This window comes from Nuphar pumila, chromosome 13, assembly GCF_984573655.1.
Source record: "Nuphar pumila chromosome 13, dmNupPumi1.hap1.1, whole genome shotgun sequence".
In the NCBI taxonomy this organism is placed as follows: Eukaryota; Viridiplantae; Streptophyta; class Magnoliopsida; order Nymphaeales; family Nymphaeaceae; genus Nuphar; species Nuphar pumila.
Window position 1 is genome coordinate 67,313,717 of NC_143261.1, and position 18,007 is coordinate 67,331,723.

The following is an 18,007-nucleotide window of genomic DNA, read 5'->3' on the forward strand; positions in this document are numbered from 1 at the left end:
AGATGGGTTCAGACTTAGTCGGTTTGAGTATGAAAACAGGCTATGTATAAAAGGGTTTTGGGTGCACGCTGCACTTGGGCACTAGCTGGTATGACTATAAAGGAAAATTCATATCTACTTGATCAACAGCTGCTTAACCCATGCTTAATCATGGACTGTCAGTGCACAAAAACAGCAAAAAAAATGCGTAAAAGCGTTAAAACTCTCCCATTTCTTTCTCTGAGTTGTTGTGTCTGCTCTCTTTAATGCATCGTGCACCCTATACTGCTACCATATGTGAAATGGTGAGGTCGGAATGATGTTCAACAAGGGTGTGTCACTATGGAGCAGAGCTGCATGGAACGTGGGCAGAGCTCCCGTCTCCTTCTCGATTCGCCCTTACTCTGTTGCTGGGGAAGAAGGGTTGTTTAAATCATCACATCATCAACTAAAGGGTGCTGCACCATACCTTCTGCAGCCTGGCGTGGTGGTATATGATGGGGTCTGCCATCTTTGCAACAAAGGTATTCACAGTCCTTTTGTCATCCTAGATGTAGAATCTCGCAAGAAACTTTGTTGAGTACTGCTTTTTTGCGATTTTCTTGAAATGGATGGCAGTTTCTTAATGACCCACATCTCAGTTTTTCAAAAAATTGGGTTTTTTTGCAATGGATCCCTCAAAAAAAAAATCTTGTTGGGTATTGCTTTTCTGCCATTTTCTTGCATTTGATTGCAGTTTCTTGATGACCCACATCTCAGTTTTTTAATAAATTGGCTTTGTTGTTTCAAGGGGTGAAGTGGGTGATAAGGGCAGATAGATACAAGAAGATCAAATTCTGCGCCCTTCAGTCAAGGGCTGCTGAGCCGTATTTGAGGTTTTGTGGGGTTGATCGTGATGATGTTCTAAGGCGGTTTTTGTTCTTGGAAGGCCCTGGTTTGTGTCATCAAGGTTCCACAGGTCGGTCTCCCCACTTATTCGTTATTGTTAAATTTGGATGTGATGGCTTTGTGTTTGTTTAACCAAATGACACTGGTTGCTCTGTTTCTATGTAGAATCATGTTTTGGTTAAACATGTAACTGCAATTTAGGTAGGACCGGTGAATTTTTAAGTATAATAGGATATGTTGTAGTTTAGCTTGTGATTATAACTTTGCATGGTAGATCAAGTAATTGAAGAAATGCTGATAAAAGTTTTTGTTATCTTCCTGTTATTCTTCTTCTTCAATGTTTGCAATTAAGGGTTTTATAAATAATTTCCTTGCTGTCATGAATAGCCATAAAGATGGAAGAGGGAGTCCTAGCCTGGTGAATGAATCTGTATTACTCTGCCTGTATCAATTCAGGAGATTCAAAAAGTGAATCGGGTCCAAAAATCGTACAATGCCTTACCTGGTCAACTGGCACAGTGAGCTGTACTTAGTCATATGCATACTTGGAAAGATAAAACCCGGCAACCGGATATACACGATTTATAACCCCAGCTTGCTTATAAAAAAGGTTCCTTCTTCATCTTTGGGACCTTCTTTTACTTTCTTTCATATTGAACTTTCGGAAGGCTGAAAGTAGGGTACTTGTCATCTACTTATGAAGATTAGTATCATACCCTAGGAACTGAACATTTCTACAATCTATTAGCCTGTTTCTCAAAGCGAATATACACGAAAGTGTGTATATCTTAAGGGTATCCTGTAAAGGGGGTTTAATGAGATAGCTGGATGGTAAGATCACAGTGTCATAACTGAGAGGTCTTGGTTTTGAATCCCACGAGGGCTATCCCCCCAACTTACCTACAAAAAAAAAGGCATCCTGTGTAAAGTGCATTTAATACCTTTATTTTATATTTTTTCTTAAGTTATCCAATATCCAGGGATCATCATATGGACAACCAATCTCTATTTTCTCGTGTGAATCTAGTTTTATACATATCCATCCCATATAGACTTATTTTACCACTTTGGTGGAAACTGCATGAGCAACATAGTCTTAAGAAGGAGTTTCTCATTCAGAAGTCTTAAGAAGGTAACTATAAGCCAGTACAGATGCAATAACTTTAGAGATATAGATTATTAACAAGCCATATATAAGAAGTTGGATAACCTACCTCTGTTTAAATTCTTGTTATAAGGGAAAGGGTGGGGCCAAGTGTAATGAATCTTTAATTTTATGTTCGTGAAGACACCGTGCGTTTACAGCGAAATAACACAGTCGATAATCCTTGTGAAAGAAGGTGCAAGTTTTCTGTTCTTTTTCATGGAAAGAATGAAAAACATTGTACTAGTCACTAATTAATCTTAGAATATGATATCTTAAGCTTTACATCCATTATCATTCCTTAGAGATAGACATCAGAAACCTTTTCTTTTATCTGGCATGGGAGTACACATGTTTGCTTTTCATGCAATCTATAAATAACACAATGGTTCATAGTATGTTATTTTCCCATTGAAACTAGTTGTAGGATGTGGTATTCCCTTATAAACTATATGACTACCTACATTAAGATTCAAACTACTTTGTAGGATGTGGTATTCCCTCACAAACTTGATGGCTACCTAAATTATTTGTTGTCAGCTTGATATTTGTTCTTGGCAATAGGGAAAATGAATTTGGAATCCACCACTTGGTGACTACCATGATATTTAATTCATAGTTGGCACGGATCTCCCAGCAGTTGGGCCACTGATCCACCCAAACTTGTTTTAACCATGTTTGGGCTGGAATCGTTCAGGAATCGCCTGACTCGCACTGACTCAGCAACTGGTCGAGTCAGTGCTGAATCAGACGATTCAAGTCCGTTTCAAGCCAGCCGGTTCTAAACCGATTCACCAGGCCTGATCGGTATGCGTACCGGTTCTTTACGAGACAAACCCTCTTTAAAACATAATTGGGGGGGGGGGGGTGTGGCTCGAGTCTCTCGACTCTTCCCCTCCTTTCCCATTTCTAAAACCCTAGGCCCTCCCCTCAATTTTTGGTGGCCATCACCATTGCCGGCGACCACTGACAAACGCTGGAGATGCTGACTACAGGTTCTCTCTCTCTCCTCCTTTGTCGTAAAGCGAACGAAGATGCCACCCTCTGTTGCCGCTGCTCTCTCTCTCTCTCTCTCTCTCTCTCTCTGTGTGTGGCGAGCCTCAAAGAGGCAAGCCGATGCTCTCTCTCTCTCTTCTCTGAGAGGTGATGCACGATGCAATTTTTTTCCATATTGTTTGTGTTTCCCTGTATCGCAGTGTGCACGATGCACACTTTGGGTGTTTTTCACCTTATTGTGTACCATGTGTGTGTGTGTGTGTGTGTGTGTGTGTGTGTGCATTGTTGGATTGTGTGAATCTTTTTGTATTCTTTCCATTTTGCTGTAAATAATGTAAATCTACAAAGTGATGATGAATTTTTCATTAATCTTCATTTTAGTGCTGTGTAAGACTATAAGGTATTATTAAAAAAACACTAAAAAACTTAGGTCCTACCTAACCCATCCGAGTTACCGAGTTGACCCATTGACCCGCGAGTCAAGGGTCGGGTGATCCGAGTCTGAGTCGTGGGTTTGCCAACTTTGATTTAATTAGCCTTTTTGATATCACATTTACAACATAGACTCATTTGTTTATTTAATGATCTATATTTTCAGTTTGATTTGTTCCTCATGGATCCTTGGGCAATTTCTGAAATGGCTTGGCTTGCCAGTTAAAGCAGCTTCCTTGTGGGAAGACATCTATTATGGATGTTTCACTTTATAATTTGTACTAGCCTTAGTTTAATTTGCTTATATCCTGTTTGGCTGTTTCTTTTTAAGGAGTCTGATAAAACACCTGGTCGTCTAGGTAGATAATTAGTTTTTTTTTTTCTTGTTATGGTTAATGCTTTTGCCTAAGGCTAATAGTAGGGTAACTCAGTTGTAACTAGTAGATATTGTTCTGAGAACATGCATGATGTCAAGGGCATCCTTAATTGCAACCAGGACATTGGCCATTGGCCATGTCTAACATATAGGGTCATTCGTATCATTACACTTGTTCCTTTAAAGATAGTTCTACTCTTTTGGCAATAGTAGAATTGTGAATTTTAGGTGCAGAACAACGTCACTTTTATGTTCCACCAAATTTGAGACTTTGTCTATGAGGCATCCCTTAAATGCTTGCCATTGTTTTTGGTTATATCTTCTGAGGCACATATGCGAACTTTTCTTCACCACTTTGCCTTTATTTATGACATAGACTTTTGTTGACTTCAAAAAAGATTTTACTCCATCTTTTGCTTCATAGAGAAGTTGGAACCTATGTCACATGGGTGCGGGTGCGACACAGGTGCGGCGCAATTTTAAAATTTTTGGACACGGGGACTCAGCTATATATATATATATATTATTTTTTAAAAAAGTGCACTGACACACAGTCTGTGTCTGTGACTGCAGCACTGTGCACAACACAGCACTGTGCACAGCACTGTGCACTGACTCTTTTTATTTATTTATTTTTAAATAAAAAATATATAAAAAATTGTTTTTTAGGGACAAATGGACATTTTTGGACTCGGTCAAAGTTGACCGAGTCCAAAATGTGGACGGACTCGGCCTCGCCTCGTTGACTGAGTCTGAATCGGCGTTGACCGAGTCCAGGCCGAGTCTGAAGCCGCACCCGTGTCGGGGCGTGTCGACTCGGGTGCAGCACCTTCCTAGCCGAGTCCGTGTGACATAGGTTGGAACCATTAATTTTCTCTTTCTATGAAATTTGGCCATAAAGATCATATTGATAGAAATGATTTGGTATACCTATCTTACTGATGTGACTTCTAGTGTAGAAGAATAACATCACATATGGACTAAATGATAATAGAAGGTCCATGAATAACAAGTAGCAGGAACTGGTTTTAAGCATTAATTTTCAAAATGTGAGCTACGAGAATAGGAGTAATAGAGATACATGCAGAGAACTGAATGTATGATGTTGGTTGATATGACAAGAAACATTATTATTGGATTAGACACTTTAAATTTATAGTCCAATAATAATTTTCTTTGCTCTAAACTTGTGAAAGGACTTACAGAAAACGGAATGGTGTTCAGATATTGAAAATTTTTGTCTGCAAGTGTCAATCATCATGGAGTAATACAATATGAAAGATACTTCTTTATTGTCTATGCATGCATTTTTGTTATGCTGTTACCAACAGAAGATACATATGTTTTCTTGTACTAGTGACATCAAATGAAACTAGTTAAAACAGATTAATAATACTTGTCAAATTTATGTGCTTTTTGTCTTGTTTTTTTTTTAATGGAAGCTTTTTTACATTATTGATGTTGGCATGACCAATTTTGTTCAACTTTTTGATTGGACCAATGTTGAAATCGTCCAATTTTATTCAAGTCTTTCGAGTCCTTTAGCTTTTTAAATTTTAACTCTCAACATAAGGACTTGTGTGTTATTGTTTGATGCTTAGCAATTTGTTGGCAACTGTATGTTCTTGTGTTAGTATGTTGTTCCTGTTGTAACCGTGTCACACTTTGTACCCATACTTATATGACAGAGGGAAACAGAGAAAAAAAAAAGAGAAGGGGAAGAACAGAGGAAAAAGAAGTGACTCATAGAAAAAAGACAGAGAAAGAGATCTCTCTCCAGTATGCCTAATGGCTCATCAGCAGCTTTCTATGTTTAGAACTGAGCCAATGGATAGCATGGTCTGTCCCCTTCATCCACCCAAAATCTCTCTTTATTTTCACTATGTCCTGTCCTCTACAGGGAAGGAAGCCAATGAAAATACGAAACCTAAGACAATACCTGTTATTAAAGATTTTTTGCTCATGTTTTTTTTCAAAAATATAATATTCTTAAAAATGATGGAAAAGTTTATGGCAACCAGGGTTCCTCAATTCCAATTAGTGTCATACTCATTTTTAATAATTTTTAATAATTTTTAAGTACCATAAAAATATAAAATTTTCGAAGATGCAGATGACTGGGTTGCTAATAATGTTCATATCCAAAAGTTCTTGAATATAATCACCCCTTAAATTTAGAAAAAGGCTTGTCAAGTTTTTGTAGTTTTCAAAAGGCATAGAAACATCTCTGCCTTCTTTCACTAAATAACTAATTTGGTAATAAGTTTGACATGTTTATCATCCACTTGCTCTTCTACTACACAGGTCCGTTAGTGCAGCTATCTTCTTAGGATATGTCAAACACTGGTTAGGATCCAACCACCGAGTAAGGCTGTGGGTAACACATGGTTACCTCTCACATGGATACAGCTGAGGATATGGGGATATGAACATTTTTGTAATCTTCCCAGTAGGACTTGAACACTTGATATTTGCCTCCAAGGAACCTTTTAAAAGGTCAGGACTGTCCGTATATGACTTTATTAATCTGAACTTATTGTCACGAAATATGCGAAAAAAACAAAATCAAGAGCCACAAAGGGCTTACAGTAATACAAACACAATGTGCACATGCACAATTCCACCATGGGATAATACAAGGTGCCAAACATAAGCAATACAAACAGCCACTAAGGGCAATACCATTCCATTACAAAGGGGAAATCCCCGATTTATAAGCACAAAAGAGAGGAAGTGTGATGCAGTGGTGAGGGTCGGCTGCAGCTTATCTGCTGGCTGGATGAGGAAATATGACTCTCATGTTCAGCAATGGGCAGAAAATAAGAGAGACAGTCACCCAAAATGATGGTGACTGTTAAAACCTCCTTTTATTGGAATAGAGAACTTCAATGAACGAAAAACAATGTTGAATAATAAATGAAAATAGCAAACAAGGCAAAGGAATGAGACAAAAGGGAAAGGAAGTAAAAATGCTGGAACGAAAAGGCTGTTGCCAAGGAATTAATCTTCTCCCCCTTCGTAAAACCCTAGGAGAGGATTTTAACTATTCAGCTGGCGGATCCGGGTCTTCTTCTTGATGGATCTGGATCCGAGACGAGATCCGGGTCTTCTTCTTGATGGATCTGGATCCGGGTCACGGGTCTTGGAGTAGGGTCTGGGTCCATCCTGTCCTGCATCATTCTCCCCTAGTGGGAAAGAAGTCGGTTTTGACGACTTGTTGTCTCCACAGTAAGCATATAGATCAGACACCTTAGATGTAGGAGAAAAGTGCCAAGTTTTGGGCAGCCCAAGGAGGGAAGATCGGTCAAATAGGCCCGCTAGCCGGGGCAACCCGGTCTCCTTGGTGGGAAGGAGAACTATCCTATGACCCTGAAAGACAAATGTGTACGTATTCCTACGGCCATCATGGATGGTCTTACGGTCAAACTGCTAGGGACGTCCCAACAGGATGTGACACACACTCATGGGCGCCACGTCACACCACACTTCATCGTGGTAATGCTTCCCCATAGAGAACCGAACTAGACAATGCAGGGTGATGGGCACCTCGTTGCCTTTCTTGAACCATGCCATTTTATAAGGTTGGGACAATTTTTCTGTTTTTAGGTTCAAGGTGGACACGACACTCTCGGACACCATATTCTCGCACGCTCCAGTATCAATGATAACATCACACGCACGTCCCTCACAGTTACACCGGGTTCTAAAAATATTATTTCGTAACCATTTCGTGGGGGCCGACTCTCGGGATGTGGTCAACACATGACGGATGGTTAACAAATTTTCGATGCTGCCATCGAACTCTACGACTTTCACCTCGTCACTCCCCTCAACAAGCGACTCACCCTCACTCTCACTATCGGACGCAGACTCAACAATTCCCTCTGCTAGATGAGTGTTCTTATTCATGGTGGGACACTTGGACGCAATATGACCTAACTCTTGACACCTAAAACAACGAACAATGGACTCATTGGGCTTACCCTTGGATCTGGTGTGGTACGCGGGTCCAGACTGATCGGGTTTGCTAGGGTCGACTCCTTGGGTGGACTTTGAGTCTTCTTTCCTAGGGGAGCTCGCTCCCCTGGTTGGGAAACTCAACTTGGGTTGACTGGACTGATCACTACGGGATGTCCTATGTTCCTGCCTCCTTTTCAGTTTCTCATCTACATTCATAGCATAACTACTTGCCTGATCCAGTGACTCGACTGTGATACAACTGAAGTCGTCAGAAATAGCAGGACGGAGACCAAAAATATACCTCGTGACCTGCTGGCGGGCGGTCTCCTCGATCTGCACTCGTAGGGAGAGACGATGGAACTCCGCAGTGTAATCCGCCACAGTATTGGTACCTTGACGCAGGGTCAGGTACTCCTTGTAGGCTCTCTCGGCGTGATCTGACGGCACAAACTTAGACTGCATCAACCGCTGCATCTCTCCCCAAGTCTGTACACGCTCTAGTCCCTGTCGCTCCCTCGACCGCTGCATCTCAACCCACCATGTCTGTGCTAGGCCTCTCAACCGAGTAGAGGTTAGGGAGACACGACGGTGCTCGACGACATCGTGGTAGTCGAAGAAGAATTGGACGGCATATGACCAATCAAAGAACTGCTCTGCATCGAACCGACCTGCGAACTCTGGAAGCTCTAACTTCACCCCATACGTGGAGGGGCGCTCTGGTGCTCTCTGCTGACGGGCCTCCACCAAGCCTGCAGGGTATTCATCCCAAAAAGTATCGTCCCACACTGATTTATCATCGCGGTTTTGCTCGCCTGGCTGCTGGTGTTGTGTTACTCCAATGACGTGTGGACGACGCTCAGGTCGCGCCGGTCCCTGCTGAATCTGCCTCGGTCTGGCTAGTCCATGGGCGAGAGCCATCTGTGTCCGACGTTGGGGTACCGGTATGACAGGTGGTCCTGCGATAGGCGGAAGGGTTGGTCGGGTCTCGGGCTCTAGGTGGGTAGAAATTGGATAGTATGGGTTTGGGTTATAGGTCGGGTTAGGATAATGGTATTGGGTAGGGTATGGTATTGGGTTTTGGATCTGGGGTGGGTTACCGGGTTGGTTCTGGTTTGGGTATCTGGTTGGGTTGGTATTGGACTGAGATGATTCGCCCGACTGGATATGGATCGGGCCTAATCCTAGACTATTCGTCGGACCCAAATTTGAATAGGTTGGATCGGGGATCGAGTTGTGGTAAAAGGCTTGGTTTGAACTCGATCCACGATCCATACAATGATGGGTCTGGTTTTGACCCGGCTCAACATCAAGCTGGAGCTCCGTCTGGGTCCGATACAGGTTTGGGTCGGTATGGGGTTCCATTTGGGGTTCGAAAATAATGGGTTGGGCCGGATTCGTAGTAAACTGCAATCCAAACCCAACTGGGTAGGCTGGATATGGGTTTGCAGGACCCATACCCGCCACCGGGAACCCAAAGGGTGGTCCCTGGAAATCGGGTATGGGTCCGATCCTACTGGGATCTCGACCGGACCCTGCTGGAGCAGGTCCGGTCCATAGGGGTTCAGTCCCCTTGGTCTGCAAATGTGGTGCAACAGCGCCCCCGCGCACAGGTGCTGGGAAAACTGACAGACCCACCCCAGTCTGGGCTGAGGTGGGTGTGTTAGCAGCTTGACTCAGCATCAGGTTCGGCCCACGCAGACCATGCCCGATTGGCAGCCCCTGCTGCGTGGGTCGTTGCCCTACTTGCGCACCCACGTTGCTGATGGGCAGGCTTTGGGGTTACGGCTGGCCGACGTCCCTGCATAACTCCCTCCCTGTATCACCAGATGGCACGACTGACGGGAAGTGCTGTTGGGTCACAACCACAGATTCTACAGGGACGACACCAACCTGCTGAATAGACGCTGAGGGTGGTATTGCTGGTGAATCAAACGCTGCAACTCGACTCTCCACCCCATCTAATCGCCGTGATATACTTGCCACGTCCTGGCTGACTCGCAATACGCTTTCCTGCATCTTCGTCATCATTTCCATCATCCGCAGTATTGGATCTGTGTTGCCGACATCCTCCTGCTCGATCGTCGTTGCTGGATCGCCCCTCACCTCCGAAGCCATCTTGCGTACGAGGGGAAAGGTGCTGGCTTTGATACCAACTGATGCAGTGGTGAGGGTCGGCTGCAGCTTATCTGCTGGCTGGATGAGGAAATATGACTCTCACGTTCAGCAATGGGCAGAAAATAAGAGAGACAGTCACCCAAAATGATGGTGACTGTTAAAACCTCCTTTTATTGGAATAGAGAACTTCAATGAACGAAAAACAATGTTGAATAATAAATGAAAATAGCAAACAAGGCAAAGGAATGAGACAAAAGGGAAAGAAAGTAAAAATGCTGGAACGAAAAGGCTGCTGCCAAGGAATTAATCTTCTCCCCCTTCGTAAAACCCTAGGAGAGGATTTTAACTATTCAGCTGGCGGATCCGGGTCTTCTTCTTGATGGATCTGGATCCGAGACGAGATCCGGGTCTTCTTCTTGATGGATCTGGATCCGGGTCACGGGTCTTGGAGTAGGGTCTGGGTCCATCCTGCCCTGCATCAAAGTGATACAAAGGAGGGGTCATGGGAGGCAGTCCAGCTGGCTGTTGGACTGCCTCCAATGGTCATATTTATGACCGCAGTCCAACAGCTAGTTGAATTGCCCCAACAGTTCTTTGACTGATAACAAAAATAAAATAAATAAATAAATAAAAAAGTAAAGCGGTAATGCAGTCCCTACTGGGCTACACCTATTATATCAAAGGAAATGATTGAAATACCCCCTGATGAGGGTTTCAGTTTACGTAAAAAAAGAATATATATATATATATATATATATATATATATATATATATATACAATATCTTATCAATAGGATCCAATATATTTTAATACTCCCCCTCAAACTTATAATATGATATACCAAAAGTTTGAAATATAAAAAGAAACAACAGGAAGGATCCAAGTCTTCAATGATAATCTTCACCAAGAAGCCTGCATTAGTATCTCCATCTTCATAATGTATCCAAATAAAATTTCTTTCTCATCCTGGCATTTTTAAGAACCTGCAGAGAAAGAATAATACAGAGGTTCCAACTACATAAGAGAAGATATCTCAACCAAGTAGTTATAAAGTTTCAAAACAAATATATATATTTTGAACCAGAATAACACTCAAGTAGTTTTTTTCAAACAAAGTAGCAATAATTTCAGAAACATTAGACAATCATTAAGAAAGATAAGAGGAGCATACCTCAAAGAGAAATTTTCATGAAATCAAATTTAGACAATCATAAACCCAAAATCAACATATTTTCCAAGAAAACATAAATATTGATCATAAGAGAATTTGATCACTAAAACAAATTATCAAGAAGTGTTAAACAATCATGCATAAATAATATCCTAAAAGTTTTAGAAAAGCACTTCAAATGAAATAACAAATCATCAATTATACTAAGCAAATACGACAACGTGCATATAAAATATAACAATTCAAAAAGAGTCCTAAAGAAAAGATGATTTTAATAAATTTATGCACACAACATTGTGAACAGGATAATCAATATGAAACATATATATATATATATATATATATATATATATATATATATATATATATATATATATATATATATATATATATACACATAATAATGAATGAGTAATCCCATTAAAATTCACTCACATAACTTAGAATGGGTTTAAGCACAAAGGACCAAATAACAATCTTTAAAATATGTATATATTATCAATGAAATGTATGAAATCTTATCAGTAAACATTTTTCCATACAAGGAAAAACAAGTAAAAATATAAAATTTTCATGGAAAGAATTTAAAAATCCCACATAACAAAGGGGGTGATATTTTGCAAATCAACACCAATTTGCGAAAGATATGAAGAGATTTAAAAATTTCACAAATATCAAGAAATGATATTTTGAAAATCTCAACAATGGTTCGACCACCACAAGTAATCACCTCACTAAACCTCCAAATCTCAAAAATAAAGTGTATCAGCGATTGAAACAAGAGCATAGACATAATGCCATTAAAGGGCTAAAGACAAATACAAAGGTATGTATGAACGTCTCTTGTGTACATATAATGACATCAAAACAAGTATATCAACAACTAAGAAAAGAGCATAATCACAATATCAATGATGGGCTAAAATCACACACGAAGGTATTAATAAGCATTTCTTGTCTACATATAATGACACTCAAAACAAGTGTATCAACGACTAGATCACAAGTATAATCATAATGTCAACAATGAACTAAAAACACACACAAAGCTGTGAACAAACATCTCTTGTCTACATATAATGGCACTTAGATAAGTATAATAGGAAGAATACACGAGGTGAGAGCTTGTAATGAAAACAAACTAATGTCATTAAGAAGAATAAGATTATCAATTTTAATAATCTTTCGAAACACCATGGTTTCAAAATATATAGTCATCCCAGATAAACATAATTATAAGCATCCATAATAACAATGGCCAAATAAATGATACAACACACCCACAGAACCAGAGATCAAACAACCTTCAGGTAGAGCCAAACTATAAGCTAACAATCTAAACCGACAAAAAATTGAGGTGCGCACAACTCACTCTAACAAATAGGTTCAATAACAACAAAGCCAAAAATAAATGAGGCATTATATAAAAATCTGTGATGGACAAAACAAATGTCATGAGGCAATACATATTCACGCAAATCAGTTTCCAAATAAGTGAGTTCATATCTATGTCACAGGGACTCGGCCAAGTAGGTGCCGCACCCGCGTCGACGCGACGCAGGTGCGGGTGCGGCACCCGGTGCAGTCAACCTGACCCTAGGTGCGGTCAACGCACTCAGGGTCATTTATGTCCAACTTTTGGACTTTATATATATAATTTTTTATAGTTTTGTCGCACTCCCGCACCCAAGTTTTTGAAAGTGCTGCTACCTCGCACCCGCACCTATGTGACATAGGTTCATATATAAGAACCGATTTGAAAAAACAAAGTTTTAAATCAAATTCAATAAGGTACATGAAAACTTTAGAATGAGTATAGTGCAATCATATGCGCAACAAGATATCAAATGATGCAATCATATGCATGGTCAATATAAGCAAGTCTACTATGAGACAAAAATGACATACAACATTAAAGATGACCAAAAACATATATAGAGATTTTTAAAGAACCATATAGAAAACCAAAAGTATACACTAGTACAACTAATCATGGATACTCACAAAGAGATCAAAATTCATGTATATGCAATAATCTAATAACTTTAAAGCCAAAAAAAATTACGATGGAACACATAAGATATGCATATAAACACCATGATTACACATAAGATACTAAATTACCCAAAATATATTTTGAAATATCATGCTTACGCAAGAGCCAATAAAACAATAGCTCACTTAGAAAAGAGATTTTTAAGATAAAACTCTATTTTCAATTTAATTTAAGACCCTAAAACAATATCCAAAATGTTTAATTTTTCAACCCAAAATACCAAAAACAATTTTGAAATAGCACATAATCATTAATGCCCTATAAAACATGCATAGACATATGTCCACAACACATAAATCTGAAGATGATATGCCCATAGAGCAATCTCATGAGAGCATACAAAACATCCATGGCATGACTAACGAACTTAAAATCATGATGACTCAAGATATGAAACATACAAGAATTTAATAATTCTTAATAAGCACATCTCAATGAAAGCGCCAAATAGAATTCAAAGAATATGCTTTGACATGTGCATAAATTCACCAATAATCATAGTGGTGCCCAAGAAACCCAAAATAAATATATACATACTTACACGAGATCATAAAATTATATATTTTTGTATTAAAAATAATAATAACATAGAGAACTTACCATAAGGAGCTCAAGAATAGACTACTTATGGATTAATGTCAAAACCAACACAAGAGTCATTAAAATAATATTTTATTAGAAGACATTTCACAAAACTCTAATTCCAATTGATTTAAAAAACACATTTTACATACCCAAGAAATAACCATAATATTTTAAACGAATTTTGAAAAGAAAAGAAAGGAAATATATATTATAAATACCCTTGTTTTTAATTAAACAAGAGATACATACCAAAATACGAGAGCCTCAGTCCAAGCCATATATATAAATCAAAAAATTTCTTTTGAAGCACGAACTCGAATAAGATACCAAGATCAAGAATCTCTTGCTTTGATACCATGTCACGAAATATGCAGAAAAACAAAAGCAAGAGCTACAAAGGGCTTACAATGATACAAACACAACGTGCACATGTACAATTCCACCATGAGATAATACAAGGTGCTAAAATAATCAATACAAACAGCCACTAAGGGCAATATCATGCATTAAAGTACAAAAGCAAGAATAAAATAAATAACATTTTATTCATAATATACTCACAAAGTGAGTTAGATTGCTTTTATAAAAGCATTGCATTACAAAGGAGAAATCCCCTATTTATAAGCACAAAAGAGTGGAAGGGATACAAAGGAGGGGTCATGGGAGTCAGTCCAAGAGCTAGTTGGACTGCCCCAACAGTCCTTACTAATAGCAAAAATAAAATAAATAGAAAAATAAAAAAGTAAAACGAAAATGCAGTCCCTACATGACTACACCTATTACATCAAAGAAAATGACTGAAATACCCCTAATTGGTATTTCAGTTTACATACAAAAAGAATATATATTCACATATATATAGAACTATATATAAATATATATATATATATATATATATATATTATACAATATCTTATCATTAGGATCCAATACATTTTAACACTTATTTGATGGACATCCAAAACATACACAAATGGAAGCACATGGATACAGCCGTATGCATACACACAAAATTCTTTGTTTATTTCCATCTGCACTCTCTTCTTCAGCCTCTACCCATGCACTTGTTCAATAAATATTCATACATTTCCACACTTTCTCCAAATTTTGTTGCTCATTTATTCATTAAAATTTTACCAATAAGAATTAAGAAAAGATAGATTGATTTGTGAACCAAATTTTACTGTTCTCATAATTTGGAAGAGTTCTTTTCTCTTGAGGAAACACCCATAAGCTGAGCAATGCACCATAGTTTTGTTCATTTTATTTGAGCCTCCCATGATTGATGCTGAAGAAACTTTTTGTTTTCTTTTTGTACTAGATTTGACAGCTTTCTTTTGTGATGGTAAAAATTTTATTTTCTGATTGCAGCTGCCCTCAAAGTTCTATCGTACTTGCCACTGCCTTACTCAGCACTAAGTGTCTTCCTGGTAATCCCAACTCCTCTAAGGGATGCAGCCTATGATCATATTTCAAAGCAGCGTTATCAGTGGTTTAAAAAAGCAGAAGATTGCATTATCCCAGATGAAGAGGTGCTTGATCGCTTCATTGATAGAGATGAGATAGTTGAGAGGCTCCGTAAGCATTTTAGTATGTGATAGAGATGTTTTCTTTGAAGATATTTTATGTTTTCATTCTCAAGCTGATTTTGCCAATCCCATTAAGCCTTATGCTTGGTTACACATTTATTTTTAGGTCTTTCTTCCCCATTCATCAGTACCTATACGGGATTCTTTGCCAATAGTTAACATGTGCCCTTTATTTCCAACATCCCTATACTCTGAATTCTGATTTGTGTAGAAACCAACTTATATTTTACTTTATAACATTCATCCATGGCTATCTTACATGGATACAGCATGCAGCCATTTTTGTGAAGTTTTCAGTACGACTAGTGTATAAGGGGACAAGATACGGAGGCAAAAATGAAGTATTCGTCTGACACAAATCTAAGGCTGTCCAGGTTCTCTCATGCCATATGTCTATAGCTGTTCATCATCATTTTCGTTGAAGTACCAACTCTTGATTTTCATATTATACAACCAAAGGTATCTGGACAAATCAAGATTGTTATATAGTCTATAAATGTTGGTAGTACATGAGTTCAGATGGAACTTCTGTCCATTGAGAAAAATGACGCACAAACAACTACTGGAGTACGACGAATACCGAAGTTATGGCAGTCTGAGCCAGCATGACGAGGTCTTCGTGTTGGGTGCAGATTCTTCGGGTTATAAATCTGAAAAAAAAACTACTGGAGTACCAAAAAGAGCCGAGAACATGATGCATATGCTTCAACACTTGCAGCATGTTAAACTGATTGAAATTAGATGATCATCTCAAGCATACTAAATTCAGTTGGTTCGACAGGCGCAGTGTTCATTGTAGTCTGATTTAGTTTTGAGGCCTCCACTCACAGCAGTTTCTTTAGGCTTAGCCTTTAACATGAACTGCAATTTCAGTTAGAGTCGGTAAGCATCCATTGGGTCTATTCAAGATGAGTTGCTAGATCCATAGCAATACTCTATTTAAAATGCATCTTTTTAAATAAAACTTTGAAAAAAAAAGAAACCGTCTTTTTTTGAAAATTGGCAAAAAAATACTCTTGATAGAAATATTTGAAACATAAAAATATTTACAAAGAATCCTTTTAAAAACAATCCAATTGCAGATCTAACTTTAATGGATCTTGGGTCCAGATCACATTAAGTCTTGAATTTGAATCCCATAGTCCTATACCCTAACTTGATTTTTTAAAGGAAAACTCTCATTTATGTCCTTTTATTTTCACCTTGTTTTATAAAGTTAACCTATCTGCACTATTTGCATTTTTTTTGTAACTCATTTTTTATGTTATTATTTTTCGTTGGTCTCTTTGAATGCAAGACCTTTTAAATTATGTATTCATTATTTAACAAATACATCTATGGGGTAAGATTTAGTAGATGGAGCTTACGCATATGATTTCCAATTATGGAGGCGTGTGTGCACCTTCCGCACCTTGCCATTGCTATCTTTAATGAGTGTAATAATATCATTCTACTCTTTTTCTTGTTCTGTGTGAATCTGGTCATCGCAACTCAGGGGTGATTCTCCCTTTTTCTTTCCCTTCCCTTAATTGGTAGTAGGGAATCTTTTTATTAGGGTGCATTTGAGAACCTCAGATCTCATATTGGTGTTGGGTCCACCACGCCCAGATTGAGAGTCCGCAATATGATTGCACAAGAATTTGTGCATTAAGCACCCTCATCACCCTCCATCAGGTCTTGGGTCGCACACCTGGCAGGCCCTGTCCCCAAGATGGAGGGTGATCAGGTGCTTAATGCACAAACATTTGTGCAATCATATTGTACCTGATCTTTTCACCGAGATTGAGGCGTGCATTTCGAAACGACGCATCTCAGATTCACTTTCTGAAGATCCGAAATATATATTTAAATACTCGATTTTCAAATCTGAACCGATAGATTTTCTCGGTTCTCAAATACTCAATTATCAAATCTGATCCATTTGCATTTCTCTCATTTTTTTTTTATTAAATCTGATCCCTCGGATTTGAGAACCGAGACACACTGAAATGCTGCCCTATAGTTTCAGAAATCGTGATTGAGAAAAATTACCCAGTGCCCTATCATCAAGCTTGCTCTCATCTAACATTGATGGGGCAAACAAAATCAAGAACTACAAATATTCATCTCCAAGATCAGACTTTGTGGGACCCATCATCATATGTATCATGAGAAGCAGGTTGTGTGCTCGATAAATTTGGTTTGTCTAACCGGACCGGGCCCCATCTAGGTTCTGGCCCAGATCAGCCTCTCGAGATCCAACATATAAAATTAAAGTCCATTACAACTAAGCAAAACTCAACACCTTGATAGCACCAACTCATTGGCTGAAAAATCATGTTTTTCCTCTTATTAACTGTTTAACCAACGGCAGCAGCGCATTTCTACAGGGCCCACCACGACCACACAAGCATGTCACCCATTTTTCTTGTGGAACTGAAGTCGGATGGTGAGTGATTCCCCAAGCAACCCCCGAGGGCGAGGAACACCATGACGCTTTCCATAGTTAGGGATGGCAGTGCACTGGGGGAAACGGGGCCCGCCCTACCTTGCCCCGTTTGGATTAGAGATGAAGGACATAAAACAGAGATGAAGGCGGGGATGAAGGTTAAAATCAAAACCCGTGCCGGCGATGGAGGCAGGGATGAACTTATGCTTTCCCTCGCCCCACCCCATCCCGATCCCTGCCCCGTTCTCAATCCTTGTAAGGGATGACAATGGACCCAGGGGAAACGG

General features: G+C 39.2%; 1 protein-coding gene across 1 annotated transcript; it reads left to right on the forward strand.

Annotated features, from left to right (window-relative positions):
• The first annotated feature begins 241 nt into the window (after nt 1-241).
• Nucleotides 242-15,674, forward strand: LOC149818580 (Putative thiol-disulfide oxidoreductase DCC). Its single transcript, XM_089985589.1, has 3 exons — nt 242-503; nt 770-937; nt 15,075-15,674. Exons 1-3 carry the CDS (start codon nt 296-298, stop codon nt 15,299-15,301), a joined length of 603 nt encoding a protein of 200 aa, XP_089841715.1. The 5' UTR covers nt 242-295; the 3' UTR covers nt 15,302-15,674.
• Nucleotides 15,675-18,007: the final 2,333 nt, after the last annotated feature.

Excerpts from the sequence above, each read along its gene's own strand:
- LOC149818580 (XM_089985589.1), top strand. The coding sequence starts at position 296 with ATGATGTTCAACAAGGGTGTGTCACTATGGAGCAGAGCTGCATGGAAC. Across the intron at positions 504-769 it reads CTGCCATCTTTGCAACAAAG|GGGTGAAGTGGGTGATAAGG; the intron begins GTATTCACAGTC and ends TGTTGTTTCAAG. Across the intron at positions 938-15,074 it reads GTGTCATCAAGGTTCCACAG|CTGCCCTCAAAGTTCTATCG; the intron begins GTCGGTCTCCCC and ends TTCTGATTGCAG.